This window comes from Phacochoerus africanus, chromosome 7 (assembly GCF_016906955.1).
Source record: "Phacochoerus africanus isolate WHEZ1 chromosome 7, ROS_Pafr_v1, whole genome shotgun sequence".
Classification (NCBI taxonomy): domain Eukaryota; kingdom Metazoa; phylum Chordata; class Mammalia; order Artiodactyla; family Suidae; genus Phacochoerus; species Phacochoerus africanus.
The window spans coordinates 61,406,227-61,433,474 of NC_062550.1; the positions used below are offsets into that span (position 1 = coordinate 61,406,227).

A 27,248-nucleotide genomic window follows, 5' to 3' on the forward strand; every position below is an offset into this window, starting at 1 on the left:
TTTCTACAGAAACATACTTTTTACATAACTGATTAAAGACTTTCTCACAGTATTTGTAATTATTTGTTTATATATCTTCCTATCTCTCTATGAACTATAATTTTCTTGAGGACAGCTATGAATTCTAATTAATACAGTATCTGGAATAACATAGACAGTTTAAAAGTATTCATAGAAAAAAATTAACAGACAATTGAATTATCATTTTTGTACTTAGAATTTGCCTTATCAGTAATATGTTAACTTGTTTTTATAAATTCTATTTAGCAAGTAATTATTAAGTGCTTCCTACTTGCCAGGCAACAAGCCATGTGCCATTTTAATGTAGATATTATGTGTATTAGGATACATTACCTTCACTCTTTAGAAACTTATAATCTAAACAATATATAATCCAATACAGATGACACATACAGTCACATATAAATATGCACACAGAGAACTTTTGAAAGTCAGATAGAGCCCAAGGCATCCACACCCACGGTACCCTTTTGGACAGGTCGGTTGGCAGCTCCGAGCATCCCTTTCCCCATAAGAACTTCATAAAAATAAACTATATTCTCTTTTTATAGAGATAACATTTTGGACTATATTTTATGTTCAGGTGCAAAGGTGAATTTTTCCTATAGACTTGCTCAGTTGCTTCTATTCCTCTCTGAACCTCTCTGAAGAGTACTAAGACTTGCTTCTTTGTTGATGTATATATTCTATTTTTTTTCAATTTTTGTGCATGCCATTAGTGGGAATTTTTTCCTTAAAATGTCATTTCAGTCCTAGATAGTTTAATAGGCTCTATGCCAGGGCCTGTATACATTTATTTAGGAGTACTGAAAAGTTGTGGTGTGTCTTCCTTTTTTTTTGCTTTTTTTAGGGCCGCACCCTTGGCATATGGAGGTTCCCGGCTAGGGTTCAATCGGAGCTACAGCTGCTGGCCTGTGCCACAGCCACAGCCCACAGGATCCGAGCCGTGTCTGTGACCTCCACCACAGCTCATGGCAAGACCAGATCCTTAACCCCTGAGCAAGGCCAGGGATCGAACCTGCAACCTCATGGCTCCTAGTCAGATTTGTTTCCACTGCACTGTGACAGGAACTCCAATGTTGTAGTATCTTTTTCTTCCTTGATTTTTTTTTTTTCAGAACACTCAAAATGCCTGAGGCCTTTTTAACTACCCTTGTTTGAATAATTAATTCTAATTTTACACCATATGGAAATCATCTCTACAAGCCACCCTGGCCAAATCTATTCGTGGCAGCCCATGTCGTTGCTTTCTTTTTGTGCAACAGAAGGCACTCTGGCCAGAAGAGCAGTGAGTCAGTTTTTGTACTTATCTTTGAGCATACACAGGAAAAATCCCAGCCAGATGAACTGTGCTTGGCCCTTGAAGGGGTGAGTCTAGGTACAAAGCATAATATGTAGACCAAATGTGGGGCTGAGAAATCCAAGTTGAAGTTGCCAGACTAGCTAAAGTCAAGACTGACCTCCAGTTGTTCCAGGAACACTTTTACTTTTGCACCACCAGTGGGATTTAATAAATCAAATCAAACCCATCTGATTTATTTCTGGCACCAAAATATTAAGTACTTAAGCACTGCTTTTCTCGAGAGTCCATGGTATAGAGAACAGCCAGTATCTGCTCAAGTTCCTTCTCATTCCCAAGAATCTTTGGCTTCAAAATATGTATCCACACAAATCCTCCAGCTCAGGCTGCTGACCTTGTGAGAAAGTTCATATATCATTGTCATCTGAAGATGGAAAAAAAGTACTGAAGTTCATTCCAAGAAATACAGCACAACTTCTGGGAAAAGGGAAAATGGTACAAAATTTTCTTAATTTCTGCTACTCAGCAAATGTTCAGTGAATGTGCCAAAAAAAAAAAAAATTCATAGAGAGAAAGAAGATTTTGGATAGCCTCACTCTCTCTTTTTCATGAATTAACTTTTTGTATATTACTTATAGGTAAGACAGTCCTATGCTTCCTTTTCAAACAAAAAGTATGCTTTGTTTTAAGTTATTTGGCATAGATGAGAGGCTTGTTTTGGTGAACCAGCAAAAAATGAGGGCAAAAAAGAAAGGAAACACTTTTTAATTAATAAATATTAATCATTCATTTTAACTTAATGAATTTATTTAATTACTTAATTCTTCCTTTTGGCAGTCTTTCATATATTCTAGTTTTCTGTCCATTGAACTATTTTTTTTTCCGTCTTTTTGTCTTTTTGTCCTTTATGGTTGCACTCACAGCATGTGGAGGTTCCCAGGCTGGGGGTCTAACCAGAGCTGTAGCTGCCTGCCTACAGCCAGAGCCACAGCAACGCCAGATCTGAACCGCATCAGCGATCAACACCACAGCTCACAGCATTGCTGGATCCTTAACCCACTGAGCGAGGCCAGGGATTGAACTTGCAACCTCATGGTTCCTAGTGGGATTCATTTCCACTGCACCACAAACAGGAACTCCACCACTGAACTTCTTATATCCATAATCTGCAAGCATTTGGCGCTATAAATGGAGTCACTTTCTTTATATGACTTCAATTTACATGCACAGTGCTCCAGTAGATCAATATGTAAAAAATCTAGATGTAAAGACAAACACATAGGAGATCCTGCAGTAGCGCAGTGGGTTAAGAATCTGACTGCAGCAGCTTGGATAGCTACAGAGGTATGGGTTAGATCCCTGGCCCAGGGCAGTGGGTTAAAGGATCCAGCATTGCCTCAGGGGAAGCATACATCACAGCTGTGGCTCAGATTCAACCCCTGTCCTGGGAACTTCCATATATATGCCATGGGTGCAACCATAAAATTAAAAAAAAAAAAAAAAAAGGAAGGAAGAAAAAGAAAAACGCATAAGAAGAAAACTTACAGCATACACAGTAAGGTACATGTCTTGTTTCACTCATCCAGAGGAATTCTTGCTATTCAAATGATTTTCCTTGAAGAGAGAGTATACTTTTTCATCTATTTTCACCATAACTTAATTTTACAATGTTATCAATTGGAAAATTTTCAGGAAGATTGCTATTTCATAGAGAGTATAATAGGGAGTTCCTGTTGTGGCTCAGCAGTAACAAACCCGACTAGTACCCATGAGGATGCGGGTTCGATCCCTGGCCCCACTCAGTGGTTTTAGGATCTGGATTGCTGTGAACTATGGTGTAGGCCAGAAGCTGCAGCTCTGATTCAGCCCCTAGCCTGGGAACTTCCATATGCTGTGGGTGCAGCCCTAAAAAGATACACACACAAAAGAGGATAATAGGTTAATGTAATAGCTGGATTACGGAGTTCCCGTTGTGGCGCAGTGGTTAACAAATCTGACTAGGAACCATGAGGTTGTGGGTTCGGTCCCTGCCCTTGCTCAGTCGGTTAAGGATCCGGCGTTGCCGTGAGCTGTGGCATAGGTTGCAGATGTGGCTCGGATCCCACGTTGCTGTGGCTCTGGTGTGGGCCAGCGGCTACAGCTCTGATTCGACCCCTAGCCTGGGAACTTCCATATGCAGCGGGAGCAGCCCAAAGAAATAGCAAAAAGACACACACAAAAAAAATAAAAAGTTGGATTACCATATAAGTCAAAGGTAGGAAAAATGAGTGAAATATTATTTTTTCCTTCTTTAAGCATACTTATAATTATTTAGTGTTTCAAATTATAGCAATTTCCTAACTTTACAAGAAATTAAATGTATACTTCAACTAAATGGCAGGGACATATTGACTGTGTGTCATGAGACTGCTGGGGCGGATTATTAAGCATAACTTCACTGAGCTCTTATGGTTTTCAAGCACTGCGCATGGTTTGCAATAAGAAAATGTATATGGGGCCAGGGCTTCAAAGATGAATAGAACACATGCCCTGACTTTCCTTGTGGAGCTTACAATTCAGTATAGGACACAGTCAGGTAAACAGAGCCACGATTTTAGTATTTTGCAATGCAATTGGGTATAATTTATGAAAGGGTATCCTAGGGTTACACCGAGAACACACCAGAGGCATTTAACTCAATGTGTGAATTCAGCAAGAAAGTAAGACGTCATCTTTCTAGAGATGACAGTTTCCTAGATAATAAGTTGGAGTCTGGTGATTAACTGTGTCTGGGGTGGAAAAGGAGGAGACCTCAGATGAGGAGCAGAGGGGGCGTGGCAAATACAGAGAACAGAAATACCTGTCATTCAAAAAGGAAGAAGGGATGTGCTAGTAAAGAAACAAAACAGAAAGCTAAGGGAGTATTTAAAGCAAGGAGAAATAACCCAGTTGGGAAGCTTACTTATGTAATGAGTGAATCATGTCTTATTGACCTAACTCTAAATTCAACTCATAATTTAGTTTCAGTTTGGTTTCAAACTTTAATACTGTACCTCCCAGGCTCCTTACCTTAGTCCTCTCCCCTTTCATCTCCCAACACGCTCTATAGCTGGTAGGAGAGGGGAAGGCAAAGTCTTTTTCAGTTTTCTTTGACTCAGCCATTTTGATTTCAGTTAGTTACTGGGCATAACTTATTGCTTTTGACAAAAGGAAAAAAAAACGGAGTTCCCGTCGTGGTGCAGTGGTTAACGAATCCGACTAGGAACCATGAGGTTGCGGGTTCGGTCCCTGCCCTTGCTCAGTGGGTTAAGCATCCGGCGTTGCCGTGAGCTGTGGTGTAGGTTGCAGACGCGGCTCGGATCCTGCGTTGCTGTGGCTCTGGCGTAGGCCGGTGGCTACAAGCTCCGATTCGACCCCTAGCCTGGGAACCTCCATATGCCGCGGGAGCGGCCCAAGAAATAGCAACAACAACAACAACAACAACAACAACAAAAGGGAAAAAAAATATCATCTATGTATGTTTCATGCTAGCAATTCTTTAAGAGCTAATGAGAGATGTGGCCACACCGAGTTTTATTTTAGGCTTTCTGCCTTCTTTTCCTCCTACCTTCCCCTTCCCTCACATGCCACATCCAGTGAGAAGACCTGCCCCTCAGTCTTGTAAATGTAGCTGAGAGGTAGGAGCAGAGCCACTATCTCCAGTGAAACTGAAATGGTAGACCTGTAATTGTGGGAAAACTAAACTCTCTTGTTACAGCCCTGCCACCCCTTGCTGTGTGTATATATATAATACTTTGTCCTTCATATGTGAAAGATCCAGTGTTGGAATTCTTTGGTGTAAATAAACGTTTGGTTTTATTTATCAAAAAAAAAATTAAAAAAAATAAAAGAAGTGGTGTTTTAGATAGGCCTTAAAAGGTACCCAAGGTCGCCAAAGACTGAAGGGGAAAGCAGAAAAAGAGAATATGCAACGGAATGAGCAAAGATGGGATGTCAAACACCGAGGGACCTCTTGGAACAAGTTGCTCGGTTTGGCTACAAGATTGGTTATATGCAGGGGAAAAGTGAAAGAAGAGACTGGAATAGATGGCTGGGAATATGAAGGGAACTGACATTTAATGAGCAACTGCTGTACCACAGACACTTACTGCTTATTCTACAAGGAATATCTCATTAAATCTCTGCAAAAAGTATGCAACAGTTGTCATCTCTCATACACTACAGTGAGGAAATAACTTATCCAGGGTCACAGAGCTAGTTGGTAATATTAAGAGCTACATTCATGGAATACTCACTAAATGCCAGCACTGTGCCTGCTAGGCATTCACATGACTCACATGCATTATCTCATTTAATCCTCACTACAACCCTAGGGCTACTTTCCATTAGCACCACATTTGTTTGTTTGTTTGTTTGTTTGTTTTGATAAAGAAAATGAGAATTTGAGACCTGGCAGAGATCACTAAGGAACAGAGCAGAATTCACATTCATTCTGTTGACTCCAAAGTCCATGCTCTTTTCCCTTATCTGTCAAGTAAACTAGAGAATTAGGGATATAAGAGGGATAAGCTCAGTTCATGCACTGGGCAGCTGGTGTCATGTTTTAAAGATGAATAAGATCCAGCAGCTAACCTCAAACCCCTCCCAGTCTGGTGGGAAAGCAGACAAAGTGTTCATGCCTGACTTTCATCCTCACTCAGCCACACCCATATCCATTTCACCTGCCCTTCTGTGGCTCCCTCAAAATCAAACTAGACCAAAAATTACATCACATCTTGTTCCTTTCAGTTTATCTTCCCTTCCTTTTGATCCCTTTCTTCCTCTCATTTATCTCTTACCAAAAGTCAGAGAAAGAACTCCAGGGAAAAAGTCTTTCATCTCCTCAACAAAACAAGTCTCTTCCAAAATTTCATACTGGCAGGAAAGAAATAATCTAGGATTCTGAAAAAGATGTGAAACAGGGAGAAGGATAAATTGGAAGCGTCAGAGTCAGGGATGAAGGCATCAAATTCAGACAAGCACTTGTTAGAGGACCATTTAAGTGAATGACAACAGACAGGTGGAATTAAATTTCTATAGGTCATCCCAACCCACTATTTCACTGCAATGTTTTCCATCCCAGTTCTATCAAGGAGAAGTCAGATATAGAATTAATCTATTTCACAGCCTGTTCACTTCCTTTTTTCCCTTTTTAAATTTTCTTTTTATGGCCACACCTACAGTACATGGAAGTTCCCAAGCTAGGAGTCGAATCGGAACTGCAGCTGCAGGCCTAACACCACAGCCACAGCAACAGTGGATCCAAGCTGCATCTGTGACATATACCACAGCTTGAGGCAACATCAGATCCTTAATCCATTGAGCAAGACCAGGGATCGAACCCACATCCTCATGGACACTGTCAGGTTCTTAACCTGCCAAGCTATATCAGAAACTCCCACCCTGTTCACCTTTAGATTGATCAGCAAAGATATGTTCCACATTCTACTCTCCCTGCTATTAAGCTAGATGTTTTTCCTTTATGTCCTCTTTCAACTTTCTTTTTCTGAATTTCTTCCCACTTCCAGGGGTTTACAGTGATGATGAAACATAGGAGAGGAATTGCAGAGCTTCAGTTCTCTGCCATGAGATTTTTCTCTACTGACCACATCCTGGCTAAAAAGATTGTCTTTTCTGTCTGAAGAATTTCAATGCATTATCGAGGCCCAACTTGAATGAATTAATGAAGTTATTTGACAACACTGGGTAATGACAGCAGACAAGGCCTACTGGGAGGCAGTGATTTGAGTGAAGTTTTTGCAAGGCATCTTGCTAGTGGTTTTCAAGCCTAGGGGTGGACATGTAAACACCAGTCAGCCCTGGAAGAACCACTTGCAAAATAGCATTAAAAACACAGTGTTCCTTCAAACACTGGATTATATAATTATTTCTCTATCTTGTTTATTTCAAGGATGAAATAATCTAGAAACACAAAATTATTGAAGCCTATTCCAACTCATGCTCGGAAAGAGAATTAAACAACGTGTTCAAAAGTCACACAGGCATTACATGGCAGTGTTAGAACTAACTTGAGTTCTTCCAGCTCCCAATTTGGTTCCCATTGGATGAGACCTTGCCGATTCAATCACTCCCACTTTTTGCCTTCTCCTCTTTGGTCATTCTTTTTTTTTTTTTTTTTTTAACAGAATTCTCTTTATTGATTTTTTATTCATACATTTTCTTCACTTTTTTCTTTTCTTTTCTTTTCTTTTTTTTAAGGGCTGCACCTGCAGCATATGGAAGTTCCCAGACTAGGGGTTGAATCAGAGCTAGAGCTACAGCTGCAGGCCTAGGCAGCAGCCACAGCAACACCAGATCCCAGCCACATCTGTGACCTACACCTTGGCTGCAGCAATGCTGGATCCTTAACCCAGTGAGGCCAGGGTTCGAACCTGCATCCTCATGAATACTAGTCAGGTTCTTAACCCACTGAGCTGCAACAGGAGCTCCCACTTTGGTCATTGTTAAGAATCTATTCCTTTTATTTTTATTTTTTATTTTTTGCCATGGGGTACTTTCGCTAAGAGTTCATGCTAATATTCTCAGCTAGGAGGTTTATTTTTCATTTTTTTTTTAATCAGAGTATAGTTGATTTACAGTGTTGTGTCAATTTCAGTTGTACATGTCATACATTTATACATAAGCCATCTTCTCAGTGTAAAGGGGAGAAAGAAAGAAAGAAAAGAATCTATTCCTTGACTCTTGTGAGAAAATTGAAACAACACTAAACCAATAGAGTTAAACAAATTTTTTGAAAACAACATTTTGTGTGTGTGTATATAAACTCTATAGCATTACATGCCAGCCATTAAGGGAGGCACTCCATTGTTGGAGACCACTGAACAGCTGAACTCTGAAGAAGGCAAATATTTGTGGATGCAGAGTTCTAAAGTACAGGTCTCCTTCAAAGACAAGATAAAGGACTGATGCATTAACCATGTTATTCTATAAACAGCTGAACTATGTCCTAAGGGTACACCCCTTTGATATCACTAAGACCTCTTCATTGCCTATGCCATTCTAGCCCTCTAATCGCCCTCCTTAATCCCACTAATACTAATCTCGTCACCTCCCCCACTAATCTTGTCACCTTCCTTAATAAAAGTCATGTGGGCTAACAAAGGCCTAGGTGCCTTTGTTCTGCAGAACAGAGTGCCTCCTGGTCTCCCACTTTCTTAATGTAAGAGTCTTGTGTGTTTTGTTATACCACACCGCCTGGAGTCCCTCTTCCAGGATTTCCTGTTGCCCTGCAGCACTGACACGGCCCTCCATCTCCATGTTTTGTCTTATTTAATCCATCCAACAGTCCTGCCAGTCAAGTTTTATAATCCCTAACTGTGTCACTGAGAAATGTGAGGCTCAGGAACTGAAATGATTTGTGGAATGTCACACAATAATACTCCATTGTATAAATACCACATTCGCTTTATCCAGGCATGTGTTGATGGACACTTAGGTTGTTTCCAAAGATCTTATCCCTCAGGACCTATCTTCAGATTTCAGTCTAGCTTGTAAGATAATGATTTGTCTGTGGAAGTACCAAAAGTACTCTGAGATGGAATAAAGATGGGGGGTTGTTGGAGTTCCCGTCATGGCTCAGTGGTTAACGAAGCCGACTAGGAACCATGAGGTTGCGGGTTCGGTCCCTGGCCTTGCTCAGTGAGTTAAGGATCCAGCATTGCCATGAACTGTGGTGTAGGTCGCAGACTCTGCTCGGATCCCACACTGCTGTGGCTCTGGCCTAGGCCGGTGGCTACAGCTCCAATTAGACCCCTAGCCTGGGAACCTCCATATGCCACGGGAGCAGCCCAAGAAATGGCAAAAGACAAAAAAAAAAAAAAAAGATGGGGGGTTGTCACTCCTCCCAATTGATTTGTTTTGGTTGAGGAAACAATGAAAGATCAGGTGAAAAAGATTCAGGCTGGCGTACAGAAAGTTTGGTAGATTTGAATCATTCAGGTACCAGACTTTCCTCTACTATCTGTTACCTAAAGATAAAATCACTTTAAGGATGATTTAAATGTCCATTTAAATGAGGTACCTTTGGATTAGAAACAAGGTCCATCCAGATAGCTACCTCTGACTGAGGGGGTTCAAAGAAGAACATGTTTTTACTTCTCATGCCAACTTTAAAACTGGCCACTTTGGAGTTCCCTTTATGGCTCAGCAGATTACTAACCTGACTAGTATCCAGGAGGATGTGGGTTTGATCCCTGGCCTCCCTCAGTGGGTTAAGGATCTGCCATTACAGCAAGCTGCAGCATAGGTTGCAGATGCGGCTCAAATCTGGCATTGCTGTGACTGTGGTGTAGGCTGGCAACTGAAGCTCCAATTCAACCCCTAGCCTGGGAACTTCCATATGCTTCAGGTGCACCCCTAAAATGTAAAAACATTAAAAAGTGGCTACTTTTAAATTCTCTCTCTCTGCTTTACAAAGTTAGTTTCAAAAATCATCTTTTAGTAATCACAATCTTATGATCTACTGAGGAGAAAATGGACACATTTAGGATTGCCGTACTCAGAACTTGTCATTAAGGAAAAATGCATCATCTTTTTGTTGTCAGTGCAGCTCTCAGCCACTTATTCTGATCTCCTACTTCAGAATTCTTTAAAATGTTCCAAAGTTAGGTGGCATTATAAAAATCCCTTATAATCTTTCCAAACTAAACTTTCATTCATTTTAAGTAAATTTTTTGAGAGCGCTAATATGTGGAATTTAATAAAAAAACGATATAGGAGTTCCCACTGTGGCACAGTGGGTTGAGGACATGGTGTTGCTACAGCTGTGGTGTAGGTTGCAGCTCTAGCTCAAATTCAATCCCTGGCCTGGGAAATTTCAGCCTAAAAAGAGAAAAAAATGATACAAAAGAACTTACCAAACAGAAGCAGACTCAAAGATTTCAAAACCAAACTTATGGTTACCAAAGGGGAAACATGGGTTGTTCGGGGGAGAGGTAAATTAGGAGGTTGGGATGAACATATACACACTACTAAACAGAAGATAGTTAAGTAAAGAGAACCTACTGTATAGCACAGGGAAATCTACTGAATACTGTGTAATAACATATATTTGAAAAGGATCTGAAAAGGGATGGATATAAGTATGTGTATAACTGAGTCGCTTAGCTGTACACATGAAACGAAGACAACATGTAAGTCGACTAGACTCCAATAAAAATTTTTAAAGGAGTAAACCCTAAATTCTCTTAATAACTAATGCTATCATTATTATGCTTACTTAAATTTCCCTGGAATCATTCACCACTGTTTAAAGCTAAGGTTCTATCACCTCTAAAACTACTTTTTAAAATTTAACCGGTGCTCTGAAGTTTGGTTGGTTGGTTGGTTGGTTGTTTTCAGAGCCAATCCCATGGCACATGGAAGTTTCCGGGCTAGGGGTAGACTTGGAGCTGCAGCTGCCAGCCTTCGCCACAGCCACAGCAGTACAGGATCCAAGCCGTGTTTGGGGTGTATGCCACAGCTCAAGGCAACACCAGATCCTTAACCCACTGAGCAGGGCCGGGGATTGAACCCACATCCTCATGGATACTAATCAGGTTCACAACCTGATAAGCCACAAGGGGAACTCCCTCAAGTTCTTAAGTACTGTGATTTGGTGAACAAAGCTATCCTCCACTCCCTTCCCTTCATATCATAACAAATGGTTAACAGGCCCCTACTCTGCTTCCATCTGACACATAGAGACACCCTTCGTCCTTCTCATAATCCCATTCTCACAGTCTCATCTTCAAGCCTCCTGTTTCTGCCAGTCATCAATATCTCCTTCAGTTCCAGTAAGTGACTACAAGTTGTCAATTTCCTGACTACAGGAAGGAGTATTTTCATGTTGGAGAGTTGGAATAAGGAAAGGAGAATGCAAAGATATGGCAGAGTGTGGGATGACAGGAGAATCAAACTAAAAATCCCCGTTCCCAGAGCTCCCGTCGTGGCACAGTGGTTAACGAATCCGACTAGGAACCATGAAGTGGCAGGTTCGATCCCTGGCCTTGCTCAGTGGGTTGGGGATCCGGTATTGCCGTGAGCTGTGGTGTAGGTCGCAGACTCGGCTCGGATCCTGAGTTGCTGTGGCTCTGGCGTAGGCCGGTGGCTACAGCTCCAATTCAACCTCTAGCCTGGGAACTTCCATATGCTACGGGAAGCAGCCCTAGAAAAGGCAAAAAGACAAAAATAAAATAAAAAAATAAAAATCCCCTTTCCCTTCCAGCTAAGGCTGTGGTACCAGGGGAGAAATTCCCCAGACATTAACTTCACATCTCTCCTGGAGGAAGCAGCTAGGATCTGATGAGTAAATGGCCAGGCTTTCCCAACATCATCTCTAGCCAGGCTGGAAGAGACTAGCTGTTTTCTATTTGGCTTTGAGTTGAAGGAGCATCTTGTAAATTGAGCCTACATTTCCGGTTTTGCTGGAGTCTAAGTAACTGTAGAAATAGGCTTTGTAGAGGCTGTGGAGCCTGTATTCTTATACCAAACCAAATGACAGTCAGCAAACATGCATTCATAAACTGGAATGAGACTTGGTGATGCCTGAGGTAAGCTCAAAGGTTCCAGAAAGCAACATATTTGAGCTGTAGCTTGTTTGGATAGAAAATTTAGTGTGCAGAGCACTGGATGGAGAAGTCAGGGACCTGGGTACCAAAATCAAACCCATTCCTTTCTCTGATTTTACAAGTCATTTAACTAAATGGGATTAAGTGGCAATATGCATATCATTAATTCCTATTATCCCATTTTAAAGAACATTGAGGAGTTCCCATTGTGGCTTAGAAACAAATCTGACTAGCACCCATGAGGACATAGGTTCGATTCCTGACCTCGCTCAGTGGGTTAAGGACCCGGTGTTGCCACACAATTCACAATAGCCATTGTTGTGGCTGTGGCATAGGCCGGGGGCCACAGTTCCAATTCAACCCCTAGACTGGAAACCTCCATATGCCACAGCTGCAGCCCTAAAAAAGACTCAAAAAATAAAAATAAAGAACAGTGAGGAAATTTTTATATTAAATATGTATATCTTTGTATAATTCTATCTTTAGCTCTGAAACTTGGAACTCAAGGATCTCTGTAAACATAATCACAGAATTATTTAAGCAAGTGTCAGAGCATTAGGGAATATTGCATGATTGGATCAGTAGTTAAAATCATATTCTTCAAAATCAAACATGCATGTGTTTGAATCCCATCTTTGCCACTTAATTGCTATGTGGGCTTGGATTAAATATGTAACCTCTTTGAGTCTTAATTTTCTCACACATAACACACAAATAATTAATTATTACTTGGCTTTTAGTCTTCATTTTCTTATATACAAGTGAATAAGTCTACACAATTTATAGTCTTATTATGAGAAGTAAAGAACATGGTGAATAAAAAGGGATTGTATAGTACCTAGTATGTAGCAAAGACTTGAAGTAGGATACTATTACTTGGATAGTTGTATACTTTTATTTGATATCTTCCATGGTACTTAAAAATTGTACTCCTGGGCATATATCCAGACAAAACTTTCATTCAAAAACTTTCATTCGTTCATTACAGCACTATTCACAATAGCCAAGACTTAGAAACAACCTAAATATCTATCAACAGATGAATGGATTAAGAAGTTGTGGTGCATATATACACAATGAAATATTACTCTGCCATAAAAACGGACAAAATAATGCCATTTGCACCAACATGGATGGAACTAGAGATTCTCATACTAAGTGAAGTAAGTCAGAAAGAGAAAGGCAAATACCATATGATACCACTTATATGTGGAATCTAAAATATGGCACAGATGATCCTAATGATCCTATCTATAAAACAGAAACAGATCACAAACATGGAGAGCAGACTTATGGTTGCTAGGGTGGGACAGGTTTGGGAGAGAGTGGGATAGATGGGGAGTCTGGGTTCAGTGGATATAAACTGTAACATTTGGAATGGATGGGCAATGGGGTCCTACCGCACAGTATGAGGAACTGTGTGTGATTGAGTGACTTTGCTGGACAACATAAATTGAAGAAACATTGTAAATCAACTATACTTTAATAAAAAATAAATTTAAAAATGAAACTGTTACTAGAAAAGAAAAGGGCAGAGGAAATCATCTTTTTTGGAAAAAATAGAAAAAAAATAATAGCTCTTCCCAACCAGGAGTCCAGTTTATTTAATATCAATATTTCTTCACTTTTCCCCAGACATTTGTGCCCAGGCTTCCCTAGATGCTCCTCCCACTCTTGAGTTTGACAAACATTGATTTTCACTTAGTTCAGCCAAGACAAATTAAGAAAAGGATTGTTGAGGGGCTGGATGCATGGGAAGCTGTGCCAATCAATAAATTTGAGATGTAGAATCCATTTGAGGAGCTTCCATTAAAAGATGAGAATTAAGAGGTTGGCACTGTCCCATGAAGCTGGCTAGATTTATCTCAATTAACTGCCTTTTGAGGTCCTAGAAAGTGATTTCAGCCTTTATTTTCAGGGCTGCTGATTCCTAACTCCTCTTCTTTGCCTTTTTCCTTTATGACAAGAGTAAGGATTTTAGTGCTGCCAGTAAAATAATAACATGCACTCATAAAACCAACATTCTGTAAATAAAGCTGAATCTCAGGGAATGGAAAAAAAAATTTCTAACTGGAGCCAGGAAAATTTCTCAAAAAGACAAATGCCTCAAGGTCTAAAAAGGCATTAGAGAAGGGATAAGAAAGGACGGAGAGAGGAAGATGTAGAGTTTGTGGGGAAATATATTAACTTTATTATTACTGTATCTTTGTTTTAGTCACAGAAATACTATAGAAGAGGGGCAATTCTTTTAGTATATGCTCTGAGAAGCTTCTCCCCACAGTAATTCCTAGCAGCTGTGCTACCCATCCCCCTTCTCCATTCTTTCCCTGAACTCTGAGCTTGTCATCTGTCCTTTTTGTAATGTTCTGCAAACAAAGGTACTCCTGAGTGTCCATAAATAGGTCAGTCCAATGAGAAAGCATATCACTAGGTCTTCTCTAGGGCCAATGGGCTGCCTAAACAAATATTTTAAAGAAGAACCCCTGATTTATGACCTAAAAATACACTTATTTGTGAGAGTAGGGTCCATACCTACATTTTTCTTCACTATATTTCCAGCTTAGAGTTGACACATAGTAAATGCTCAAAACGTTTGTAAGATGGGTTGATAATTGGATGAATGGATAGTTGGCTGGCTGGCTGGCTGGCTGGATGTATGGATGGATAGAAGAATGGCTCTGGAAGGTGTGGCCATGCTTCTCTTTTCTTTCTGAGGGCAGATGGAATAGGAGACTTTGTATTGCATTTTGGCTTCTGTTGCCTGGGTTATACCACACTGTAAAACTCGCATGAGGAAATTCCCATACAATCTTTTTTTTTTTTGTCTTTTTGCTATTTCTTTGGGCCACTCCCACGGTAGATTCCCAGGCTAGGGGTCGAATCGGAGCTGCAGCCACCGGCCTACGCCAGAGCCACAGCAACACGGGATCCGAGCCGCATCTGCAACCTACACCACAGCTCACGGCAACGCCGGATCCTTAACCCACTGAGCAAGGGCAGGGACCGAACCCGAAACCTCATGGTTCCTAGTTGGATTCGTTAACCACTGCACCACGACGGGAACTCCAATTCCCATACAATCCCATACAATCTTAAAAAATCTGGCAATCATATCACTAACTCATAGCTTTGCTGTCACTTCTGGGAGTATCTTCTAATATTCTCTTAACTAAAGAATATGTCTCTTCAGAGTTCCCGTGGTGGCACAGTGGAAATGAATCCAACTAGTATCTATGAGGATGCGGGTTCAATCCCTGGCATTGTTCACTGGGTTAAGGATCCGGCATTGCCATGAACTGTGGTGTAAGTTGCAGACATGGCTCAGATCCTGCATTGCTATGGCTGTGGCATAAGTCAGCAGCTACAGCTCTGATTAGACCCTTACACCCTTAGCCTGGGAACTTCCATATGCTGTGGATGCAGTCCTAAAAAAAAGAGACCAAAAAAGAAAAGAATATTTCTCCTGAGTTAGGGGGTAATATCTACTTAAATGTTTTTCATAATTATCTAAAATACAAATATAAATTAAAGCTTTGTGTGCTCTAGTCTTTATAGGTTTTCCAAATTAAGAAAATACAAACTAGCAGTCAACATTAAATTTTTTAAAATTTCGATATTTTTGGCAATTCTCAAGCAACATTTTATAATCCCAAACAGGAGTTCCCATCCTGGTGCAGGGGAAACGCTACCAACCATAAGGTTATGGGTTCTATCCCTAGCCTCACTCAGTGGGTTAAGGATCTGGTGTTGCCGTGAGCTGTGGTGTAGGTTGCAGATGCTACTCGGATCTGGCATCGCTGTGGCTGTGGCATAGGCCAGCAGCTGTAGCTCCGATTAGACCCCTAGCCTGGGAACTTCCATATGCCATGAGTGCAGCCCTAAAATCAAGAAAGAAAAAAGAAAAAAATATATATATGTATAATCTTAAACAATACTATTCATAACCAAATCCATTCTTACTTATCTTTTCCCATGTCTCACTTTTAACATTTTCTGTCCTGCAGCTGCCTCAAAGCTTTTGTCTCTACAACTCATTCTCATCATAAAACTTCCCCATCCAGCAAACCAAGTCTACAAAGGTCTTCTCATTTCTCTCCCTCCGCTTTTTTCCTACTTCCACTTTCTCTCTCTCACTTCTCTCTGATGAGTCAATCTGGCCTTTTCTGATTACAAGGGCCCCATCAAGTTAGCCCAAATCTTCTTCACAAGAACACATGGTTGGAGACGGCACACACAAAATTGTCTTTGAGATCTGGAGTGACACGGAAGGAGAGAAAAAGAAGAGCTCTGAATTCTCGCACATGTTAATAATTTTTATAAGTCACATGTAAATGGGATGGAGCATAGAAAAACCCAGGAGTAGATGGAAACCGTGGAAAGGAAAGGTGAGGGACTTGTGAGAGACAGTTTCTAACAGAAAGTATTAACCTTACAAAAGCAAGGCAATAAAGACAAACGCTTAAAAGTTTAGAAAATCCGGTGGCAGCAGTGTTTAAAATGACTCGTGAAAAGGGTGAAGCCTAAGTTGAAAATAGAAGTTATAAGATTTTCAAGTTTGGATTTAGAGAATGTAAAAAATAAACAATTCTGAAGACAGAAGGCTTGACAAAGCACAGTTGCCATTTGAACTTGGGAGTAAAGAGAATTGGGGGCAAAGATCAAACTAATGTACATTACAAAGCACATGTTTGTGGCTGGAGAAGAGAAACTCCTCTTTAATTCTGGAGATGGGGTGGGGGTGAGAGGTAAGTAGCTACTCATTTTAAGGTGAAACATTGGAAGTGAACTTGTTTCAAGTCTTAATGATTGGGGATTAGCAAATAAACCAGGGTAACATAAAAAATGCTGTATGAATAAGCCATGGCAGGAGTTCCCATTGTGACGCAGTGGTTAACGAATCCGACTAGGAACCATGAGGATGCAGGTTTGGTCCCTGGCCTTGCTCAGTGGGTTAACGATCCGGCATTGCCATGAGCTGTGGTGTAGGTTGCAGATGCGGCTCGGATCCTGTGTTGCTGTGGCTCTGGTGTAGGCCGGTGGCTACAGCTCTGATTAGACCACTAGGCTAGGAACCTCCATATGCTGTGGGAGCGGCCCAAGAAAAGACAAAAAAAAAAAAAAGCCATAGCAAGCCTGCTCCCCCTAAACCATGCCATGTAGTAAATTGGCTTTTGCAAATATAACCATTCGGATGATTTATCTTGGAAAGACGTCACAGAAGCCAACACCAAGAGCGAGTATGTGACTGAAAGAGGGAAACAACTGCCAATCTTATGAGAAGAAACTGGAGTGGTAGAATTTATCACAGATAAAAATAGTAGTAGTAGTCTTCTTTCCCACCCTCCTCCCCCCGCCCCCCGCCCCCCAGGGCTGCACCTGAGGCATATGGAGGTTTCCAGTCTAGGGGTCAAATCGGAGCTGCAACTGCCTGCCGACACCACAGCCACAGCAACACCAGATCCAAGCTGCGTCTTCGACCTACACCTCACAGCAACGCCCAGTGAGGCCAGGGATCAAACCCTCATCCTTATGGATACTAGCCGGTTTAGTAACCCACAGAGCCACAAGGGGAACTCCTACGTTGTCTTCTTTCTTAGTAGTCTTCTTTCAGATATATTCTTAAGAATATATCTCTTAGTATGAAAAATCTGGAGGGGAAAGCTGAATTTTATTCATCCCTCAGAAATCAGTAATCCTTCAGATTACAATTGGCCTATTTCCTTCCACAGGAAATCTTTTATTATTTATAAAAACTCTCCACAGGGTTGGGGGTGGGGAGGGAAAGTCCATCCCAATAAGACAAAAGAATGAGGCATAAGGCTCCCCCTAGCTGTTCAAGGCTGCTCCTTAAAATAAATCTTTATTGAAAAGTATACCAGGCCGCCACCATCCCAGCCCTTTGGCAGTTTTAGCCCAAGTTAGAAGTCCTGCAACTATAGCTCTTCTACAATCCGCTGCTCTGTGATGCATCTACTTGTCTGCAAGAAGACTTTTGGGTACCCAGGCCACAGAGATAAATCTGATAGAAAAGTTTTTCTGATTGCCCAAGGAGTTTTAAAAAAAAAAAAGAGCTCTCTCTACAAAATAACCAGAGGCACTAAATTGCAATCTTCCCCCTATGCGAAAAGAAACAGTACTTCTGGTACTGATGGTACAATGGAGATGGAGACACAGGACAGCTAAAGGTACAAGATACAGGACAGCTAAAGAGCAAAGAGAATAGTAAGGAGTTCTTACTTACCTCCTTAGGGACATGTTTTGTTTGTATCTAGATTCCCCACCCACCCCACCCCCAGCCCCAGCCCCAGCCCCCGCCCCCCAGCACTTAGCAAAGTACTTTGCATCTCCTCTGCCACTCGCTAAAAGTATATTGAATTCGTTCATTATCAAAACAATGCCTTCGGAAAATGTGAGATGGATACCTTGTGTCCTTGCTGCACCTTAGATCAGTGATATCCAGCCTGAGAGAGCATTAGAGTGCAAGTCTGGACTCAAGTCACAGAACTAGATGGGCAACTTGCTACAGAGCCAGTTGAGGAAAGGGAATTATGGGGTCCCTGGCCACCTCTGTTCTGCTGAGCGCTGGCAGAAGGTCTATACCAGCAGGTGAACATCCAATTGGTTACGATTAAGAGGTCATCCCTACTGCGAAAACAACTGTAAATTAGACCCATCATAGAAAGTTTCCACCGCGGCACAGCAGAAACGAATATGAGTAGGAACCATGAGGTGGCAGGTTCGATCACTGGCCTTGCTCAGTGGGTTAAGGATCCGGTGTTGCCGTGAGCTGTGGTGTAGGTCGCAGACGCGGCTCGGATCTGGCATTGCTATGGCTGTGGCATAGGCCAGCGGCTACAGCTCCAATTAGACCCCTAGCCTGGGAACCTCCAATGCCGCCCTAAAAGGACAAAAGAAAAAACTTGTACCCATCCATCAGGCGAGCGGACAGAACACTATGGCTCTGTCTAGAGACCAAAGTCAGGGCCAGGAAGGCAGACAGGAGAAGGAATTAGAAAGGCAAACACGTGTGTGTGTGTGTGTGTGTGGCAACTCCCTTCTCCATGGACCTGTGCCCGGGTCTGGCCCAAACATAGGGTGGCCACAACTTCTGTACCAGGCAGCATCCTGCCATAGCACAGGCAGGTCCAGGAGGGAGGGAAAATGCTCCTCCAGAGTAGATAATATCTGGCAGGAATGAATATTTGGGAAAAGTCCCAGTGTTAGTGGAATGCCAACCAGTCCCCACCTTCTCCGGCCCCCTCCCACGGGTTCCTCCCCTTTCAGCTGCTCTGGTTCTTATAAAAACACCACAGCCTTTCACCCACAGCCTGCAGGAGCCTCTCTCCGCGAAGCCACTGCACGAGACCCTGAGAGCAACCTCAGGACGCAGGGACCATGAAGAGCCTGCTCCTTCTCTCCGTCCTGGCTGCCTTGGCCGTGGCAGCCCTCTGCTATGGTGAGAACTCCCGCGTGTGCTTTCTCTGTTTTTTTTTTCCTCTGGCTTTAGTTTACTTGAATTTTTCCTCTCCCTCCCCATCTTCCCCCTTTCTCTACAATAACCTTAAAGTATCATTGATTTAATATTTCCCAAACCCCTGGGACACTGATGTGTTCCATCAAGTCTTTTTTAGATCCTCGATATCCAGACTCTTGCATGTATCTTCATGGGAAATTTCTTTCTATGGTAAAGCCTTCTATACCTGGAAACTTTGCTATTTCCGAAAGAAGATATCAACTTTCCAGCTCTCCTTTTCTAAGGACGTTTATTTAGATTTTGGTAACAGCTGGTTAAGGGTATGGGTTGAATCACTCACCTTTAAGAAAATCAGTTTTCACACAAAGGATTAAGCACAGCCCTCTCCAGGGACAGGACTGTCTCACAAACTTAGGACATTTCTTCCTGAATGAATTTAAAAATAAAGTTGTACACTTAAAAAATAAAGTTGTAACCTCAGAGAAAAATCGATTTCATAGTTTCTGTTGTTAAAAGATAAGTTTTGCCTGGTGTCTATATGTTGTTAAATATATGTGTGTCTGTTCAAACTTATAAAAGGAAATCCGAAGCAAAATTATTTACATCATTCAGCCTTACGCTTCAATGACCTGGAGATTCTAGGTATTCTTGAGCCTGATTCTTGGAATCCTATGAAATCAGTAATCTTGGTTCGGATTAACAACCATATGTATTTTGCTTCTCCCTTTTGAAATTATTCACAGGTTTTCTGGTGAATCGGAGGATTTGATTTTCTTCATTTCTTTTTAACTTTTCAGGCATATTCACTTCAAACATGAGCTTCTTAGTGCCACATTCTCCTGCTGTGCTCAGGAGAGTGGTCTAAAGAAGAAAACGTTTGCTTTGTCATCGTCTGTTCTCCCTCTGAACTGGCATCGTGCCCAGAGTGAGATGTCAGCTGGAGCCAGTGGTTTCTGTGGCTGTCAATTTAACACAGGTTCTTAAGAGGCTTTCAGAACCTCTTAGAAACCTGTCTTTGGTAAAGCCCAGCTGAACCAGCTGCCCAGCCTGCCTGGAGAAAACTGCCTGGTTTCCAGACCCTTTGTTCCTTCCTTGATCCTGCTCTCAGACAGGTCCCAAATCAATCAAGGAGGGCTCTAGGGAGGTTTGTTCACAGCACTTAAATTGTCATATTTCACAAGCCTAAAACCTAAAGGCTTTGGGAAATTTTAGCTAACATCATGGCTACTAGCTCCTTCAACACCAGACAAACTCAAGTGTAGCGATATTCCAGCAAAGACAGCTAGAGAAACAGCTCACAAACCCTCAATGCCTGAGATCTGTAATAACCCTACTGCTAAATATATTCCTCCCATCTTTTTGATTCCCCCCCTTCCTTCCCTATATTTAGACCATGGTGGTGAGTGAAAAGTAATGACAAAATGGATCTTTTTTTTTTTTTTTTTCATTTCCAGAATCTCATGAGAGCTTGGAATCCTATGAAATCAGTAAGTAAATATGTGACTTCCTTATTTAAATCTCAAATATTAAAGACTCTCTCCCAATTCTCAAAGAGACAAAATGACAATGCCTATACCAGGGAGGGAAAAGAGGGTCTCCTTTGGGAAATGAAAATAAATTTTAAAATTCTTTTTAAAAAATGTTTTTTAAAGAATAGTTGCTTTACAATGTTGTATCAATTTCGGCTGCCCAGCAAAGTGACTCAGAGATCTATATCTATATATTCTTTTTCTCATATTATCTTTCATCATGTTCTATCACGAGAGATTGGGTATAGCTCCCTGTGCTCTGCAGTAGGGCCCCATTGCTTATCCATTCTAAATGTGATAGTTTACATCTACTAACCCCAAGCTCCCAGTCCATCCCACTCCCTTAGGGCTAAAAAAATCACCAGATGAGCAATTTTTTAAGTTTGAAATGGTGTAAGATGACAAGTATGCTCTCAACATACTTAGGAACCATAAAACCTCATCTGGAAATTTTAAGTTGACACCACATCAACCACACAGATGGAAAATGAGGAGTAAGGACAAATGACCAAGGACATATTGGAGGCCGAGTCAGCTGGGAGACCACAGACATCAACATTCTGTTGGATCCTAGCAAATATCTGAACTTACAATGACTGAGCAGAGGAGGAAATAACACATCGTTTGCATCTTTCATTTGTTCATTATTTTTATGACGTTTAAACCATTTCATTCACTGGAAATCTTAAATGGTGCTTTACAAGTCCTCAGGACAGAGAGAATTTCTCCTTCCGGGAATAAAGAACACACTGAGGAAGGGTACCAAAACCGAGAAAGCCCAAGTGATGGCCCAAAGGCAAAATAAACAAGCTGTAACTTCTAAGGTCCATGTGACAGGTTTCTAAGACTCGTGTAGGTTATTGATTTCTTTTGATCAGGCAGGTTTCTGAAATCTGCTTTATCTCCCACTTTAATGTTCCTAGACCTCTAACTGCATGACATGCATGAATGGATGTGTTTTCAAATATATTTGTGTCGGAGAGTATTCATGGAGATATTTTCAACTACTGTTTCCCTAAAACGGCACCTGTATTTTCTGTTTTAAGATCCCTTCCTTAACAGGAGAAATGCTAATACCTTTATATCGCCACAGCAGAGATGGAGAGCGAAAGCCCAAGAGAGGTGGGTGACAGAACTTCAGGGGGGAGGTCATTTTTCCCAGCATAGCATCCCAGAGCTGAATGGAATAATAAACAGGTTTTTTTTTTTCTCCATCATATGACTTATTTCTACTTACATTCCAAATCAAATAATTTTCAAACTAAGTACAGAAAACAAATGAACTTCGGGAAGTCTATTTTAGGAAAGGCCCAGAAAAGAGAGAAAGGAGGAGAAAAGGGAGGACAGAAAGAAAATTTCTATGTTCATTTTTTTTTTTAAAAAAAAAAAAAAAAGGGAATTTGCCCTTGTGACTCAGTGGTAATGAACCCAACTAGTATCTATGAGAATCCAGGTTCGATCCCAGGCCTCGCTCACTGGGTTAAGGATCTGGCATTACAGTGAGTTGTGGCGTAGGTCACAGACTTGGTTCATCTCCTGCATTGGCTATGGTGTAGGCTGGCAGCTGCAGCTCAGATTCGGCCCCTAGCCAGGGAAATTCCATATGCCACAGGTGCGGCCCTAAAAAAAGCAAAACAAACAAAAAATAATAACTCCCCCTCTTCCACCTTCCACCCCTGTTCTGAATATCTCTTCATATTGGGGATGAATGGGATCTCCCTATGACATTTTCTTGTTCTTTATTTTTCTTTCTCTTTTTATTTCTCTGCTTTCTTTGTTCTTTTGGTTTTTGTTTTTTGGGTTTTTTTGCTTTTTAGGGCCGTACCCACAGCATATGGACGTTCCCAGGCTAAGGGTTTAATTGGAGCTATAGCTGCCAGCCTACGCCACAGCCACAGAAACGCCAGATCCAAGTAGCGTGTGCAGCCTACACCACAGCTCATGGCAACGCCAGATCCTTAACCCACTGAGTGAGGCCAGGGATCAAAACCGCAACCTCATGGTTCCTAGTCGGATTTTTTTCCACTGTGCCAAGATGAGGAACGCCTCTTTATGCTTCTTAACTTGGGCCTCTTTTTTTTTTTTTCCACTTTCTAGAATCCGAGAACTCAACAAGCCTCCCTATGAGTTAAACCGGGAAGCTTGCGATGACTACAAACTTTGCGAACGCTATGCCATGGTTTATGGATACAATGCCGCCTACAATCGTTATTTCCGGCAGCGCCCAGGGGCCAAATAAGACCAGAAAAAGTGTCTCTCTCCAGACCCCAGTGGCTGGTTTTGTAATCCCTTGCAGTAGCATCACTGAACTATATAGACACAGACAAATTGCTTGTTTCTTCAATGTCCTTGTCTGGCCTCATCCCCTTTCCTGCCCCAGGTTGATAAGGAATGAAAGTGCCATGGAGTGAAGGTCAAAAGAGTTAAATATGTGATTATTCCATAATAAATTTCTTGGAAACTTACATTTTGTGAGTCTGATTTCTTCTGGGAAAATGCTGGGATATTTCAATTTCAGCCCACCTAGCCCAGAACAAGAGATTCTGCTAATTATGTTATAATGTAGATTAGAAGCCATAGTGAGAGGAAGAATAAACCTTAGGAGATGTTCACTCAGCTTTAATTTGTCTAGACTCTACCTTGGGATCAGTGAATGATTGCTTCCTATTAGGTGTTTTCTAGAATTTTCAAACATCATAGATGATCAATCACATGATTTTCCTGCTCCCAAATTTTAACAGCTCCTAAATTCTTTCCATGTGGATTCCAGACTCTGTATCCTAGCTTATGACCCTCTCCTAATGTTATCATTCCCCAAGATGCTACAATTTTGAGTCTTGCTTGGGCCAATAAAATGTGTTTTTTCACCATCAACAGAGACTTTTATTTTTTTTATTATTTTGTTTTGGTTTGGTTTTGGCCGTGCCCGTGGCATGTGGAAGTTCCTGGACCAGGGATCAAATCCTTGCCACAGCAGCAACTGGAGCCACAACAGTGACAATGCTGGGTCCTTAACCCACTGGGCCACCAGGGAACTCCCTGAGATATCCTATCTTTTTTTTTTGTCTTTTCTAGGGCTGCACCCTCGGCATATGGAGGTTCCCAGGCTAGGGGTCCAATTGGAGCTGCAGTTGCTAGCCTACGCTACAGCCATGCCAGATCCGAGCCTCGGCTGCGACCTACACAACTCATGGTAATGCTGGATCCTTAGCCCACTGAGCGAGGCCAGGGATCGAATCCGCAACCTCATGGTTCCTGGTCAGATTCGTTAGCCACTGAGCCACAAAAGGAACTCCAACAGAGACTTTTAACTAGAATTAAAAGTCATGGAATTGGGGAGCCATACAAGATTCTAGAGCACCCTTAAGCCTGGTTTGCCAACAAGGAGGCTCCAGAGTCTCCCGCTTTGCAGTTAGGAACAGAGCCCAGGATTTCTCAATCCCAATTTAGATCTTACTCTCTGCTGCAAGGACTGGTACATGTCCACCTCCATATCCCCGTCTTCTGGGAGGCCCACTGCCTTCATCTCTTTAGTGTAGCACCTCCCTATGCCTTCAATACCCAGCTCAAGCTTCAAGTACTTTACTGGGTGAAGGTTAAATCCACCCAGCTTCCATTACACTACTCAAGCCAGTCTCCAACCATTCACAAATGCGTGTAAAGAGTCAAGAGCTATGATATTATTCAACTCATGTTGTGATTAAAATTTCTTTTTATGTATACTTGTTTGTACTATAGTATGATAAATTTTTTGAGGGCAGGCACTGTAACTGCTTTTCTCTCTATAGCCTCAGTGCTATGTTCTGTTTACAAAGGTCCTTCAATGAGAGCTGGAAAAAATAACAGACTACCTAGTTAGGCCTGAGAGTGATCAGACAGTTCTGAAACTGTTAGATTCACCGTAATGTATGTTATATCATTTGAACCAACATCATATTAATACTGAATGTTTTACAATTTTCTAAGCTCTTTTGCATGCAGCAACTCCTTAAATCTCAGAACAAGGCAGAAGATGGATAATGTTTATTAGGTGGTAAAACTGAAAGAGGTGACAAAGACACTGTAGTAAATGCAGTGGAATGCCACTCAGAGTGAGGCATTATTCAGGTGGTCACCAGATAATACTGGCAGCAATCAGGAAGGCCTTAAGGCTCTGCCTGAGTTCTATTTTCTGAACCATGGCCTGAAAACTCTCCAAGAGGTTCGGGCAATTATAGGGCCCACCTTATTTTTTCTATCTCTTATGCATCAATGTCAAGTAAGCCAAAAGAAAGAGAAAAAAAAATGGAGGAAAAAGGGAGCAAAAAAACCAAAAGGGACAAATTGAAAATAAATGGCAAGATGATAGACTTAACTGTCTCAGCAATTTCATCAGAGTCTAAACAGTGTGATTATTGTCTTACTTCTACATGTTATAGATCCTACAATACGTTTTTATTATTTTTGCTTTTAACAGTCTATTATTTTCTAAAAGATTTAGATATTACAAAGAATATCTCATACATTTACCCATGTGATTTCCATTTCCAGGACCCTTCATTCTTTTGTGTACATACATATTTCCATCTGGTGTCATTTTCCTCCTGCCTGAAGGACTTAACTTTAATATTTCTCATAGTGCAGGTCTACTAGATTCTTTAAATTTTGAAAATTTGCCTTCATGTTTGAAAGATATTTTCACTGTATATCGAATTCAATGTTACCAGTTTTCTCTTTAAATTCTTTGATATTTTCCCACTGTCTTCTAGCTTGCATTGTTACTGGTATAAAATCTGTCACCATTCTGGTCTTTAAACCTCTGTATGTACTATGTCGTTTAGATCTAGCTGCTTCTAAGGCTTTGCTCTTTAACACCGGTTTTGACTAAACTGGTTATGATGCATTTTGATGTGGTTTTCTTTCTTTTTCTTTTTCTTCAGGTTTATTGTGCTTCTTGAAATACATTAAATTGAGGAATTTTTCAGTCCTTATTTCTTCAAATATTTTCCCTCCCTTATTTCTCTTTTCCTTTGGAGACTGAAACGACACGCACATTATTCTCTTGAACTTTTCCATAGTTCCCTGATATTATTTTCATTTTCATACATTGTTTTTTCTCTGTGTGTTTTATTTTTTAGTTTCTTTTTCTTTTTTTTCTTTTTAGGGCCTCACCTACAGCATATGGAGGTTTCTGAGTTAGGAGTTGTATTGGAGCTACAGCTGCCAGCCTATACCACAGCCACAACAATGCCAGATACATGCCACATCTTTTACCTATGCCACAGCTTGCAGCAATTCTGGATCCGCTGAGTGAGGACAGAAATCGAACCAGCATCCTCACGGATACTAGTCGGATTCTTAACCTCTTACAGTTTCTTTTAATGTATCTATGAGTTTACTAACTTTATCTCCAGCAATATCTAATTTACTTTTAATCCTATTCAGTGTATTTTTCATCTCAGTCATTAAAGTTCTCATCTCTCGAAGTTTGATATGTGTGTCTTCACATTTTCCAAGTCTCAATTTTTTAACTTTTTTTTTTTTTTGTCTTTTGAGGGCTGCACCCATGGCATATGGAAATTCCCAGGCTAGGGGTCTAATTGGAGCTACAGCTGCCGGCCTATGCCAGAGCCACAGCAACGCCAGATCCAAGCTGCATCTGTGACCTACACCACAGCTCACAGCAACACCAGATCCTTAACCCACTGAGCAAGGCCAGGGATTGAACCCACAACCTCATTGTTCCTAGTCAGATTCATTTCCACTGAGCCACGATGGGAACTCCCCTCAATTTTTTAACATCTTGACTACAGTGATGATAACCATTTTAATGTCCTTATCTGCTGATTTCAATACCCGAGGGAGTCTCCTCTGTGGCTCAATAGTAACAAATCCAACTGGTATCCATGAGGATGTAGGTTCAATCCCTGGCCTCGCTCAGCGGGTTAAGGATTCAGCATTGCTGTGAGCTGTGCTGTAGCTCACAGATGTGGCTTGGATTCTGTGTTGCTGTGGCTGTGGTATAGGCCAGCAGCTGCAGCTATGATTCAACCCCTAGCCTGGGAACCTCCACATGCCACAGGTGCAGCCCTAAAAAGTAAAAGCAAAAAAAAAACCAACCAAAAAACAATATCTGAGTTACTTCTATGTTGGTTTCGATTGGTTGATTATTCTACTTATTTATGAATCATAATTTCCTAATTCTTTGAACACTGAGTAATCTTTTATTTGATGCCAGACTTTGCAAATTTTACCTTTTCGTGTGTTGGATATTCCCGTATTTTTGTTAAGTATTCTTGAACTTTGTTCTGGGATGCAGTTAAATAACTTGCAAAAAACTTGATCATTTTAAGTGTTGT

General features: G+C 41.2%; 1 protein-coding gene across 1 annotated transcript; it reads left to right on the plus strand.

Annotated features, from left to right (window-relative positions):
* Positions 1-19,205: 19,205 nt before the first annotated feature.
* On the plus strand, positions 19,206-23,375 carry MGP (matrix Gla protein). Its single transcript, XM_047787490.1, has 4 exons — positions 19,206-19,363; positions 20,836-20,868; positions 21,957-22,032; positions 23,008-23,375. Exons 1-4 carry the CDS (start codon positions 19,303-19,305, stop codon positions 23,147-23,149), a joined length of 312 nt encoding a protein of 103 aa, XP_047643446.1. The 5' UTR covers positions 19,206-19,302; the 3' UTR covers positions 23,150-23,375.
* The last annotated feature ends 3,873 nt before the right edge of the window (positions 23,376-27,248 follow it).